The sequence below is a fragment of the Durio zibethinus genome, chromosome 4 (assembly GCF_047325235.1).
Source record: "Durio zibethinus cultivar Kanyao isolate XHJ-2024 chromosome 4, ASM4732523v1, whole genome shotgun sequence".
NCBI lineage: Eukaryota > Viridiplantae > Streptophyta > Magnoliopsida > Malvales > Malvaceae > Durio > Durio zibethinus.
Genome location: NC_143165.1, coordinates 4,958,373 through 4,972,921, shown reverse-complemented (window position 1 = coordinate 4,972,921; position 14,549 = coordinate 4,958,373). Strand labels below are relative to the sequence as shown.

Genomic DNA, 14,549 nt, shown 5'->3' with positions numbered 1-14,549 from the left:
GCAAAAAAGGCTCTTTTTTTTTTCCTCTCTTCTTCAATCGACCTGGGGTTGGTGGCCATTCGTCGTGATGGGTGTCGCAGTCCTTGCCTGCGACGAGTTCCGGTCGTAGTCGACGGTGTCAAAAAATTTCAAAAATCTCTCACAAACTCTTCTCGACCCCCTGAGCACAGATCTGACCTCCTTTTCACCGAAAAGAGTCTCCATTTCCCTAGATCTGCTTTCAAAGTTTCGGTGAGGTTTTTTTTTTGTGTATTCTGACTCTTTTTCTTTTTATGAAACTGACCCCCCTTTTTTTTTCTTCGTGCAGGAAGCTCTAGGCGCTGGGTTCCTCCTTACGGGAGGACTGTATTTTTTTTACGTCTCTTTTTTTTTTTGGCTTCGCTAGGAGCTTTATTTATAGAGCTCCAGCCATGTGTGTTTTAGGGGAAGGGCATGGGGCTCGGCACGGGTGTAAGCACGAGCCCTATACCTCTTTTATTAGTTTTGGTCATATCCGACAGTTTTGTCATCGGAATGAGTAATTAGAGGAGTGGAGGGTAGGGTATAGTGATCAGAAAAGTGGGGTGTAGGTTCTGGTGGGTCTGGTGGCATGGGTGGTGGCAATGGTGCAGGGGATGGCACCACTGTCATCCTCGATTTTTCTGTTCTGTTCTATTTTTTTTTTATATTTCATTTTTTTTTGTATTTTGTATTATTTTGATATTTTTTTATTATATTTCGTATTTATATTTATATGTATTTCATATTTTTTTTGTTGGCCAAATCGATGTCCACAGTTGTCCCTCTTTGTACATTGCTGATAATCAGTAATAGGGTAAAGACAAAGACAATAATTTTGTCAGAAATCCAAACGAAATTTTTTTTAATCGAAAATGGTCCTCTCACTTGAGGCTCAACAACTTTTAGAAATTTAAAATATAAAAAAGACTCCTCTCAGCAGAGGCTCAACAACTTTAAAAATCTCTTTTGAAAAAGCTCCTCTCAGCAAAAGCTTTACAACTTTAAAAATCTCTTTTGGAAAAGCTCCTTTCAGCAGAGGCTCAACAACTTTAAAATCTCATCTTGAAACAGGGCTCTTCTCAGCAGAAGCTCAACAACTTTAAAATCTCATTTGAAAAAGGGCTCCTTTCAGTAGAGGCTCTACAACTTTAAAAATCTTTTTTGGAAAAGCTCCTCTCAACAGAGGTTCAACAACTTTAAAAATCTCTTTTGAAAAAGCTCCTCTCAGCAGAGGCTTAACAACTTTAAAATATCATCTGAAAAAGCTTCTCTCAACAGAGGCTTAACAACTTTAAAATCCATATTGAAAAGAGCTCCTCTTAATAGAGGCTCAACAATTTTAAAATCTCATCTTCTCTCAAAACTAGTTCTTTTCTTTTAACAAGTAAATTATTCTCTTTTGAAATCTTTTATTTGATCAGGAAATGGAAAGTCTCCGTCCTTATTAAAACTGTTCATGGATGCATGTACTGAGTGCTCTAACTGCAATGCATGTAATGCAATCAAAATTATTCATTGTAGTAAAAAAGTTCTCAAAATCTCTCACTTTTGGCTTCTTTTATCAAAATTCTTAAACGACCAATCTATTCTTAACATCTGACCACAATACTTTTTCTTCTTCAAAAGTCTGCAACATCAATGTCTTGTCATGCTTTTCTCATCCTTTTTCATTTACCTTTGTCAACTTTTAAAAAGTAATGCTAAGATCTTTTATGTTTGTTTTTCTTTTCATCATTTTAAACCCAAGACCAATAAAATGCAATCACACATTTCTTCTATTCATATGGCGAACAAAAATGAGAATAAAAGAGTGGATATGTGTTATTTCTAAAAGAATAATAGCATATTTTATTAAACTGGTAACAAGTGCATGGTAAAGTATTTGAGTTAAAACAAAGGTGCCCAAATGATGATCATAAGATAATCATGAACAGAATATTCTTAGATTCTTTTTTTAAAACTAAATTAGATGACTTTCTTGATCCTTCAGAGTTCATCAAACTGCACTTACCCTTGTATTATGGAACGATGCTTTTTCTTTGCATCCAGGCCACCTTTTTTAAAGTTTTTAGCTTTAGATGAGTCATTATTTTTTTATTTTTTACTTTTTTTTTTTTTCAAGCAAAATATTTTTTCATAGCATCTGAGTTTATCGGAGCAAGTAAATCACTTCCGTCCATCTCTGTCAAAATCAATGCCCCATCAGAAAAAGCCTTGTTCACTACATACAGGCCTTCCCAATTTGATGTCCATTTTCCTTGATTATCATGTTGATTTGGAAGGATCTTTTCCAGCACTAAATCTCCTTCCCTAAAGCAACGAGGATGTATTTTCTTGTCATGTGCTCTCATCATTCTCTTTTGATATAATTGATCGTGATAAAGTGCTGTAAGTCTTTTCACTTCAATGAGGTTCAACTGCTCATAGCGATTTCGAACCCATTCTACTTCTTCTAACTTTACCTCCATCAGGACTCTCAGCGAAGAAATTTTCACTTCGATCGGTAACACAGCTTTCATTCCATATACCAAAAAAAATGGAGTGGCCTCGGTAGATGTTCGAACTGATGTTCTATAAGCATGCAAAGCAAAGGGTAACTTCTCATGCCAATCTTTATAAGTATCAATCATTTTTTTTTAGGATTCATTTGATATTCTTATTTACAGCTTCTACTACCACATTCATCTTTGGATGATATGGTACCGAATTACAGTGACGAATCTTAAATTGAGTGCAAACTTCATTCATCATCTTACTGTTTAAATTTTTGGTATTATCAAAAATAATTATCTTTGGAAGCTCATATCTGCATATTATCTTATTTTTTATGAATTTGCATACCACAGATCGGGTCACACTAGCGTATGATACGGCTTCTACCCATTTTATAAAGTAATCAATCATCACAAAGATAAATCTATGTCCATTTGAAGCTTTTGAAGTGATGAAACTGATGACATCCATACCCCACATAGAGAATGGCCATGAAAGAGCCAAAACATGCAATGTTGTTAGAAGAGTGTGGATCTTGTCAGCATAGATCTGACATTTATGACATTTTTTGGCATAATCAATACAGTCACTCTTCATTGTCAACCAATAGTATCCAGCCCTCATAATTTGTCTAGCCATCATATGACCATTTACATGTGCCCTACAAACTCCATCATGCATTTTTTCAATAATTTTCTTCACTTCAACTGTATTCACACACCTTAAGAGTACTTGATCTCGATCCCTTTTATAAAAGACGTCTTCATCAAGAAAAAAACTCATAGCCAACCTTCTGATAGTTCTCTTATCATTTTTTGTTACATGTTTTGGGTATTGTTGGCTTTTAATGTATTGCATAATGTCATGATACCATAGTTTCCCATCAACTTCTTTTCAACACCTGAAAAATATGCTGGTTCATCTTTTACATCCAGCTTGATGGGTTGAATTTTAATATTTGCATCTATTTTAATCATTACAGCTAGAGTAACCAGTGCATCAGTAATTTGGTTTTCCTTTCTAGGTAAATGCTTGAATTAAACTTCTTCGAATTGTTTAACCAACTGAGAAATGTACTTATGGTACTGTATCAACTTGAAATCTTTGGTTTCCCATTCTACTCGTAACTGATAGATGACTAGAGCTGAATCTCCAAACACATCTAATACTTTGATTTTTTTTTCAATTGCTGCTTACAGACTCATAACACAAGCCTCATACTCAGCCACATTATTTGTGCAATTAAAATTTAACCTGGCTGTAATGGGATAATAGTGCCCATTAGGAGATATTAAAATTACCCCAGTACCATGACCCAAAGCATTAGCAGCTCCATTAAAATACATCCTCTAAGACTCTTCAACAGGTTCATTTTTTTCATTGGCCATCACATCTTCATCAGGGAACTCCAGGTTCATTGGTTCATAATTTTTTACAGCGCGATCAGTAAGGAACTCGGCTACAGCATTTTTTTTATAGCTTTTTGAGTCATATAAATGATATCATATTCTGAAAGCATAACTTGCCACCGCGCTATTCTTTCTGTCAATGAGGGCTTTTCGAAGATATACTTAATAGGATCTAGCTTTGCTATGAGCCAAGTAGTGTGATAAAGCATATATTGTCTAAGTCTTCGAGTTGTCCAGGCTAATGCACAACATATCTTTTCTAATGGTGAATACTTGGACTCATAATCAGTGAAAGTATATTGCTCGTTCTTTCCTGTCAGTTTTATCTCTTTGTCCCAGCACACATCCCATGGAATTTTTATGCACTGTTAAGTACAAGATCAAAGGTTTTTTCGAGATTGAAAGCACCAACACAGGTGGATTAGACAAGTATTCTTTGATCTTATCAAAAGTTTCTTGACATTCATCATTCCATTCTCCTGGATCATATTTTTTGAGAAGCTTGAAAATAAGATCTCACTTATAGGTGAGTTAAGAGATGAAACGAGCAATATAGTTTAGTCTCCCTAAGAAACCTCACACTTTTTTTGGGATACGAGGAGGAGATAAGTTTTGGATGGCTTGTATCTTATCCGGGTCCACTTCGATTCCTCTTTTACTGACCATAAAGCCCAATAGTTTTCCTAACTTGACACCAAATGTGCATTTAACAGGATTCAATTTCAGTTGAAATCTTTTCAACCTGTCAAACAACTTTTTGAGATTGACTATATGATCTTCTTTTTCATAAGATTTTACAATCATATCATCCATATATACCTCTATTTCTTTATGCATCATGTCGTGGAAGAGAGTCACCATTGCTCTTTGATAAGTGGCACCAGTATTTTTTAACCCAAAAGGTATGACTTTGTAACATGATATTCCTCACATGGTCATAAATGTAGTTTTCTTCATATCATCTCGAGCTATTTTGATTTGATTATAGCCTGAGAAACCATCCATAAAGGAGAATGTAGAATGCCTAGCAGTATTATCCACTAGAGTATCGATGTGAGGTAAAGAAAAGTTATCATTGGGGCTTGCTCTATTCAAATCTTGATAATCGACACACATTCTCACTTTTCTATCTTTCTTAGGAGCTGGCATTATGTTGGTTATCCATTCAGGATATTTTTCCACTTTCAAAAATCCAGCATCGAATTGTTTCTTCACTTTCTTTTTAATTTTCAGCAGCATCTCTGATTTCATGTGCCTTAGCTTTTGTTGTATCGGCTTACATCCTGATTTTAAAGGTAACTTGTGCTCTACAATATCAGTGTTGAGTCCTGGCATATCCTGGTAAATCCACACGAACACATCTACATATTTTTAAAGCAGCTCTTCTAGCTTCTGTCTTTCAGCTGGTAAAAGAGATATACCAACTTTAACCTCTTTTTTGTTTTCACCATCTCTCAAATTCACTAATTCAGTAATTTTTTTATGGGGTTCAATTGGCTTATCTTCGTGTTCTATTAATTTTAACAAATCAAGAGGTAGTGTATAGTTATCTGAATATTTCTCATTATCAAGTTCATCAACATGAATTAAGTTTTCAAAATTAAATATGAGATTATTACCATGATTATCTTCGTGTTCATTATTTGGGACCCTGCAAAGGGTAAGATGAAGAGAATATTGGCACACAAAAATGGAATGGTAAGAAAATGATAAAAAAAATAATGGAAAGTAAAATGAAGATGAAAACAATAAAAAAAATACTAATGCATCTTCCAAATCTTTTATTAAAACGACAAACATAAACACACCATAAAAGATCTCCTAATACTCGTAGAAAGTAATTAGGGATTTAAGGTTTCACAGTACATTACTTTTCTAAAGTTTTAAAAATAACAGGCAGCTCTGTAACTTTTTAATTATCCAGCTTAAAATCTGAAAGACAAGGGTACACGAACAGCTCTTCACTTTGACTCTTCTTTTCTTCATCATCTACCATTTGAATGGCCAGCTCTAAAAATTTTTCCATAAATTCTGCACTTGGGGCTCCCAATAAATCTGGATAAATATATCCTCCCGAGTGAAAAGAATCATAGAGGTATGGAATGATTATGGGTTCTGACTTCGACTCATATCCCCTAAGATTAGCTATCCTCTTATCTCTTTTCTCATTCACCATTCTTATTCTGTCTCCTCTTGTTGGCTTATATCCCAAGCTAAATCTGTCTCTTTTTTCATATATGATCGATGGCTTTGTGATTCATTGTAGGTTCTTTCCAAGTCTGGCTTCAGGTACCATCCCATCTTGATAAGTTGTTTGACTACCATTTTAGTTATCGTAGATAAATGTGGTGAATACAATTTAGATCTTTCAGCTATATATATTGCATTAGCAATCTCGAAAGATCTATAAGAGCATTTCAGAGCTTTATTTGTTGATTTCACATATGGAGTATTTGTTGATTGAGTTACCAATAAATCTTTTTCTCCTGCCACACATGTTAACTTTCCTTCAACAATGAATTTGACTTTTTAATGTAATGAGGATGGAATAGCACCTGTCATATGAAACCCTGACCTATCTAATAAATAATTATATAAAGAAGAGATGTCCATAACTTGAAATTTCACGTTGAAAGTACATGGGCCAATCTGTAATGGCACTTCTATATCTCTCAGCACCTCTCTTCTGGTTCCATTAAAGGCTCTCACTATCATATGACTAGGTTTCATATAAGATCCATCAATAGAAAATTTTACCAGAGTAGTCACAGGTATAACATTGATGGATGAGCCATTATCAATCAAAATCTTAGCCATTGTATGACTTTTACATTTCACAGTAATATGAAGAGCCTTGGTACTTCTTTTACCTTCAGGAAGAATCTCTTCATCACTGAAAGAGATATAGTTTGAAATCGTCAGATTGCCAACAAGCTGCTTCACATATTTAACAGAAGCATTGTGAGACATATATGCTTGATTTAGCACATTCAGTAAAGCATTACGGTGTGACTCTGAACTGAGTAATAATGATAATAACAAAATTCTAGCTGGCATCTTGTTAAGCTGTTCTACCACGCTATACTTGCTATGTTTTATTAACTTTAGAAATTCACATGCTTCGCTATCAGATACTGGCTTCTGACATTCTTTTTTTGGTGCTGCATCAAGATCACTCTGATTTTCATTTTCTTTTCTTACCTTGGCTTTTTTTTTCTAGCTTTTTTTAAAATTTTTGGGGTATAACACCTCCACTTCGAGTTATGCCCCCTACACCCGTTATGTTGGAGTATCTAGGTTGATTACGACATCATAATCATACTTTCAAGGTACTACTTTATCATTCTGATATGAAAAAAGGCCAGGGACTTTAATTGTCACCACTGGTCAAGAAACGAGCTTTTCTAGCTTTGATGTTGGCTTCTCATCATAATAGATAGTTATCGATCTACACCTAAACTTATTCTTTGAATCAATGGTAGACACTTTCACTAACTCTTCTCTCTCTTGGTAAAACTCCATTCGACCTTTATCCATCAATTTTTGTACCTTTTGACGGAATTGATGATAATTCTTGATAGAATACCCCATAATACCTCTGTGATAATTACAGCTTTCAGTTGGGTTAATTTTTTCAGAGTAATTTTGGGGTTCTATTTGCTTCAACATGTTAGCTTTGACCAATACTTCGAACACCTTAGCCATCGAAGTCTTAACTTCATTTATTTTCTCTTTCACGTAGCTTTTTTGCCCATCAATTAAGGTATTTATTGATGGTCTGATATGATTTGGTAGAGGATTCCTATTGACATTTAGAGTTTCTTGTTGGTTGTATCAAAATTTAATACTCCTTCATTGATTAACCCTTGCACTTTTCATTTCAAAGCAGTATAATTTTCAGTGGAATGACCTAGATTTTCATAATGATAATCACAATGTGCATTGGGGTCATACCATTTAGGAAACGAAGGTTTCAAGGGTTCAACGATAACAGGAGCAAGCAGATGTTTCTCAACAAGTCGAGGATACAAATCTGTGTATGTCATGAGAATGAGATCAAAAGTAATTTTTTCTTAGGTGTTTCTTGGGGCTCTTAAACCACTATTAAAACTGGATCTCCATCTTGGTCTGATAGGTACAACAAGACGATTACAGGTGAGCATTTGAAAAGATGACTGAAAACGAGTGAATAAGCTGGTTGTGGCAATGACTGGTATGGTTGATATGAATGAGGGATGGATGTAACATGGTTTACAGAAGGGTAATGGGTTTGGTATACTAGTGTAGGATAAGGTGTGAAACCTTTGAATTGTTGCCCCATATAGTTCACTGCTTGAGTTTTATTCTCTTTTTTTTAAGAGCTTCATCTTTTCTTGCTCCATTTGTCTCTCATGCATCGAGCTTACCATTCTTTATGGCGTTTTCAATGATCTCACCTGATATCACCATATCTGTAAAGTTCTTGGTTGCATTGCCTATCAATCTCTCATAATACGATGCTTTCAGGGTATTCACAAATAAAACAGTTGTTTCTTTCTCAGTGAGAGGAGGTTAAACTTGTGCAGCCATGTCTCTTCATCTTTATGCATACTCCTTGAAGTTTTCAGTTACTTTTTTTTTTCATACTTTGTAGAGATAGACGGTTTGGAATCAGATCTGTGACATGTCGATATTGTGTAAAGAATACCTTTGTAAGCTCTTACCAAAAATGAATACGAGTCCTATCTAATTGAACATACCATATAGCTGCAGAATCCGTAAGACTATCTAGAAATATATGCATTAATAACATCTCATCTCGAGCATATGTTGCCATCTTTCGACAATACATGGTGATGTGAGTCATTGGGTATTTTGTGCCATCATATTTTTCAAATTCAGGGACCTTGAATTTAGGTGAAATTATCACATCTGAAACTAAACAAAGGTCAGCCGCATCTGTGGAGCCATAAAAATTCATTCCCTCTACAGCCCTAAGCCTTTCTTCCAATAACTTCATCTTCTTCCGGGCACTTATATCTTCTACCTTTTCAGGTGTCTGTATCCCTAGCTTTTCTGTTTTCTTGGGATCATCCAAATCAGGAACTAAGATTGGCTCAGGTGATTTTTCCATCATAATAGGATTAACAAAATTTTAATATTATCTTGGAGTAAGTGTGGATGTCATTCCTGGATAAGGATTAGGATATCCACCGAGAGTAAGAATTAGTACTCTAGTTTCTTATGACAGTTGGTTCAATCGTGGCTCAAACCTTAAAGGATAGATAGGATCTACCATATCTGGTGATTGTTCTTGAAGGTTAGTATTTTCTTCCACTACTTTTCCCTTGTCAAGTTTCTTGAGCATATCCATTATTGTATTGAGATCTCCTCTTAGTTCTTCTTGAGCTTTCTCAATTCTCTCAAATCGACTGGCCTGGTCTTGCTCCATGATTCTTGTCTGTATCCTGGTATTGTATGAATGACGAGTAGGTTGGGCCAAAATTTTTGATGGGTGAGCTATTCTTGAACCTTTATTACCACAAAAGTTTTTATTTTGAGAAAGAAAAAAAAAAGAAAAAATTAGAATGCTATGTGTTAAAAATTTTATTTTTTTTACTTATTTTATGAAAAATGATGTATATGATGCATGAATGCAAGTGGGAGATATTTGTTTTTGGACGAATTTCAACATTAAAAATTTTATTAATGCCATACAACTTTTGTTACATAGGATTTACCATCCTAGAGTTATATCCATAAAAGCATTTGACTTGCTCATAATGGTCTTTTGCCTCATCTAAAAAGTTCACTAGGTGCTATCCATATTCCTCTATGAGATTGACTTCTCTTCTTAATGCTTTTACCTTTTCAACCATCTCACATGCTTTTCTTACTGCCTTGCAAACTTGATTAGTCAAGTGCTTTATGTACTGTTGCCTCCCTAAGCTTTTTATCTTCCATCTCATGTGAGCATCTCTTTCTGAATCACATGTGAAGATCCAATCTTTTTCTTTTCTATGCCACTCATCTATCATTGCTGAAATATGACTTTTGTGGTCTTGTAGTTTTATCTCTAACCCTTGGATCACCTAGTGAAGTGATTCTTTTTCGTTCAATACTTCGAAGTGCTTTCTTCTCTCTTTTACGAGCATGACTTTCAATCTTTCCTTTTCGTTTTGGCATTCCACCAATCTTGCTGAGGTTGTAGAATATAATCCCTTCAAATTCTGACATTCTTGAGAAATTCTGATGGTTTCCTCTTGCTTTTTTTGAGCTTTACCCTTCCATTGGTTTATTCCCTTTCGGAGCTTATCTATTTCATGTTGTCGGCTAAGGTAAGACTTGGTAACTTTTTTTGTTTTGAATTGAACTCGTAACCTTTTATTTTCTTGGTGTAGATCTTTCAAATCACTATTAGCCAGATCTCGTTCTTTTATGACTTTTTCTAATTTGCTCTCTTGTATCTCCGCTTCATATTTCAATTGCCCTACTTTCTCATGAAATCTTAAATTTTCTCTTCTTATTTCTTTTTTTTCAACTTCTAATTCTTTCTTGACAAGCTCAACTTCTGATAATTGTATCTTTTCTAAAAGATTAACCAATTGATATGAGCTATCATCAAGAGGGAGTATTATGTCTCTAGACCACCTTACTTTTCAAATCTGATAATCAGAAGTGACTTTGTCGATGAGAGGCCCTAATCTCATTCTTTGTGTTCTCTTTCATGCTTGGATCAACTGCTCTGAGGTTCTTGATGGATTCAATTCTCCATAAATAAATTTTACTTGGACCAGATCATGAGTAGTAGGAACAAACTGTTTTGTACCAAATTGCCTAAGTACCATCAATGGAGCATAACTTATAATGCCCCATAGCCCTAATAACGGAATCCATGGCTCATTTCCTTCATGATACAACAAGGGCACACGAGGCATCCAAGGTGCCATCCATTCGATTTCATCCCCAGTAAGCTTTCGCAAGAAAAAGACCCATTTTTCCTTAGTCTTTAATGTCGGCCATTAGCTTTTACAAAACTCTTCAAGTGGTGCCTTATTTCAAATATATGGTTTCAAAAATGCACTATTCCCACATTTGAAATGACTTTTGACCCATACGTATAATACAGATGCACATCCTATGAATCGTCATTTCTTATTTCATCGACAGAAATTCAATGACCTGATGGTTTCGGCTAGGATTACTGAAGCAGGATTAATTACTTGGGTTTTAATTTGCTCGAAAAAGTCTACCACAGTTATCTCAATGTAACCCAAAGTCTTCAAAAAGATTACCATGCCATACAATGCTAGAGCAAACACATCCATACCTTGATCATTATCCAAATGCTCTTGAATGAAGTTTCAGAGAAAGTCCCAACGAATGCTGAGATGTTCACCTTTAGATTTCGTAAAAGAATCAATGGTTTCTACTTTAACCCCCATAAGCTTGGCTAACTTTTTACGATAATCTGATTTTGGCTTTCGAATAAATACTTTATCTTGACATTGTAGTTCTATCCCGAGCAAAATCGAATACTCATCGATAGTTGGCACCAAATCTTCTTGATTAAAAGTGAAGCATCTATAGGATGGATCCCAAAACTGTATAGCTGCTTTGACCAGCTGTTCATTGATCACTACTGAAATGAAGGATGCAATCTGCCCATACTTTTTGCAAAAGCTTTTTTTTCTTTTCTCACTTAATTGACCCCAGACAGCAGCTAACGCTTTTAAATCATTCTGTGTGAGATCCAAATGCACTTTCTCGGTTAACTTAGACACATAACTGGTAGGTAAACAATCTCCGTTCTTTTGTTGAGCTTCTTTCAACCAAACATGTACTTCATTATACGACTCACATGGCATACTGATTGAGGATGAACAAATCTGTAGTTCTATGGGATCCATGAAAACTTTTTGAGAGAAATATCCTAGAGCAAATATCTCGATGCAAAACTGTATGATATGATTAATGCAAAAAAAAAAAAGAAAATGAAACAAAATTGAGTTAGTGTGGTTTGAAAAAAATATTTTTTTTTATTTTTTAGTGTTTTTTGAGATTTTTTTTTGTTTTGTTTTGTATTATACTATACACAACTTTTCTAGGCTCTACATAAGGCTAGTTTCCTAGGCTTATTATATGTTAGGTTTGGATTGACAGAGTCTAAAGGTTCCCAAATTGTTCCTCACTGTCGTCCATGTTGGAGTAGTAAGGCACACCGATCCTCACCTATTACAGGCTACAAACGAAAATGGTTCAATTTGAGTGGAAGTATTTTGCTTGCCATTACGGAGGTTATCACCTCATGAGATCATAGGTACTTTACTTCTTCCTACAAAGGACAGAGCCCGGGTATAAAGCTCATGTATGAGATGCATTATGCCATTGCGTGTAAATATATCCTAATTTATTGAGAGCAATATATACAAAAAAAATAAAACATAAGAGGTATAGTAAAAGAAATGTGTGTGAATTTTTTGCTTTTTATTTTTGATTTGTTTTTTTTATTTTTTTAACTAAAAATAAAAAATAAAAATTTAAGAAATTGATTAAGACTATTTAAATCAAAATTTGAGGATAACAAGTAGTTAATTTTGGCCTGACTCTCGAAAACAAAAGGCGTCCCAGCGGAGTCGCCAAGCTCTCGTAACGGTTTTATGTCCGTTCGATGAATTTGAAAATGAAATAAAAAAATAACGGAGTCGCCACCAATCTTTTTTGGTTAGGTGCGATGGGCCACCTACTAAAACATACCCTTTTAATAAAGTTTCAAAATTAATTAAAATTTATTAAAAAGATAATTTTACGGTCTGCGAAACAGTCTAAGTTCGGGAGTCGGTTACACGTGGGAAAGGATTAGCACCCCCATAGTGTCCATTAAAAAATGGTACCAATTAACACTGTGTTATCCTTTGATTTTGATAAAAATAGTCCAATTTTTGGTATTCAAAAAAAATAATTTCCTTCATTTTTTTATTTATTAGAAAAAATTTATTCTCGAGAAAAATAAATTAAAACCTTTTTATTGAAATAATTCTTAAAATGTTTCAGTACGTTGGTAACACTAGAAGAACTTTTTCTCACCTAGAGATTTCTTTGGCATCGTTTCTCGGAATACCTTAGAATCTCATCCTCGGAGGTCTGAATTTACTTTTCGTAAAAAATTATGCCATGCATGCAATGTAAAATGTTACTATATTTATGCACACATTTTATTCTCCTTTGTTAGAAATTTTATTAATTATTTTATTAATATTCTTATTTAAAAATTTGAAGAAAAATGAAAATTTCAATATATTGAAGATTTTCTATAAATATTCCAATACATTAGTAATATTTTACAAAAAATCTTCTCACCTAGAGATTTCTTAAAGCATCTCTACTTAGAATACTTTTAGAATCTTATCATCGGATAAAATTTATTTTCTTCTCATTTTTATTACTCATATTTTTAATATATTCATCAATTTTTATTTATTATTTTTAAAAAATAAAATTTTTATTGTATTGAAAATTTTTTTATAAATACTCCAATACACTGGTAGTATTTAAAAAAATCTTCTCACCACGAGATTTCTTAGGCATCACTACTCGAAATACCTTTGAATCTCAGCGTCGGATAAAAATTTCCTTTTCTTACATTTTTTATTAGTTTAGTATTATTATTAAATTTATTTTTATATATATTATTTTGTTTTTAAAATTTATTTTAAAAATTAACAAAATTATAAAAAATTTAACCACATATTTCATCACTTAATCTAACAAATATAATTATTTTAATATGCATAAATATTAATAAAATAACATATAAAAATAAGAAAAATTCAAAAAAAAATTTTTTTACCTGAACTGGACCGGTCAACAGTCCGATCCACGTGCAGTTTGGTTCGACGGTTCGGTTGGGTCTAGGCAGTTCAGTATCGGTTCGGTTCGGTCTGTACGGTTCGATTCCGATCCAATCATATCGGTCAAAGGCTGATAGAGAAATTGATCGTCGAGTCGAGTGCGTGAATCCCGGGTCGGGTCGCGGGTTGACACGCGGATCCTCTTTGTCTTAAACGGCGTCATTTTAGGCCTGACGGTTTATATAAAAGTTAAAAAAAAAAATTTCATTCATTTCATTCGGTTTCTAGCAAAAAAACCTTCTCTTTTTTTTCTCTCTTCTTCAGTCGACCTGGGGTTGGTGGCCGTCTGTCACGACGGCTGCAGCAGTCTTTGCCGGCGACGAGTTCCGGCCGCCGTCAACAATGTCAAAAAATTTCAAAAATCTCTCACAAATTCTTCTCAACCCCCTGAGCACAGATCTGACCTCTTTTTCACCAAAAGAAGTCTCCACTTCCCTAGATCTGCTTTCAAAGTTTCGATGAGGTTCCTCCCTACGGAAAGACTATGTATTTTTTTTATATTTTTTTTACAGCGTCTTCTTCTTTTTTTCCATTTTTTTTGGCTTCGCTAGGAGCTTTATTTATAGAGCTCCAGCCATGTGTGTTTGGGGGGAAGGCCATAGGGCTACGCACGGGTGTAAGCACAAGCCCTATGCCTCTTTTATTAGTTTTGGCCATATCCGACAGTTTTGTCAACAAAATGAGTAATTAGAGGAGTGGAGGGTAAGGTATAGTGATCAAAAGAGTGGGGTGTAGGGTTTGGTGGGTCTGGTGGCAT

At 34.4% G+C, this 14,549-nt stretch overlaps 1 protein-coding gene across 1 annotated transcript; it reads right to left on the bottom strand.

Annotated features, from left to right (window-relative positions):
* Positions 1–2,117: 2,117 nt before the first annotated feature.
* Positions 2,118–2,519, bottom strand: LOC149519058 (uncharacterized). Its single transcript, XM_089758909.1, has one exon. It carries the CDS (start codon positions 2,517–2,519, stop codon positions 2,118–2,120), a length of 402 nt encoding a protein of 133 aa, XP_089615035.1.
* Positions 2,520–14,549: the final 12,030 nt, after the last annotated feature.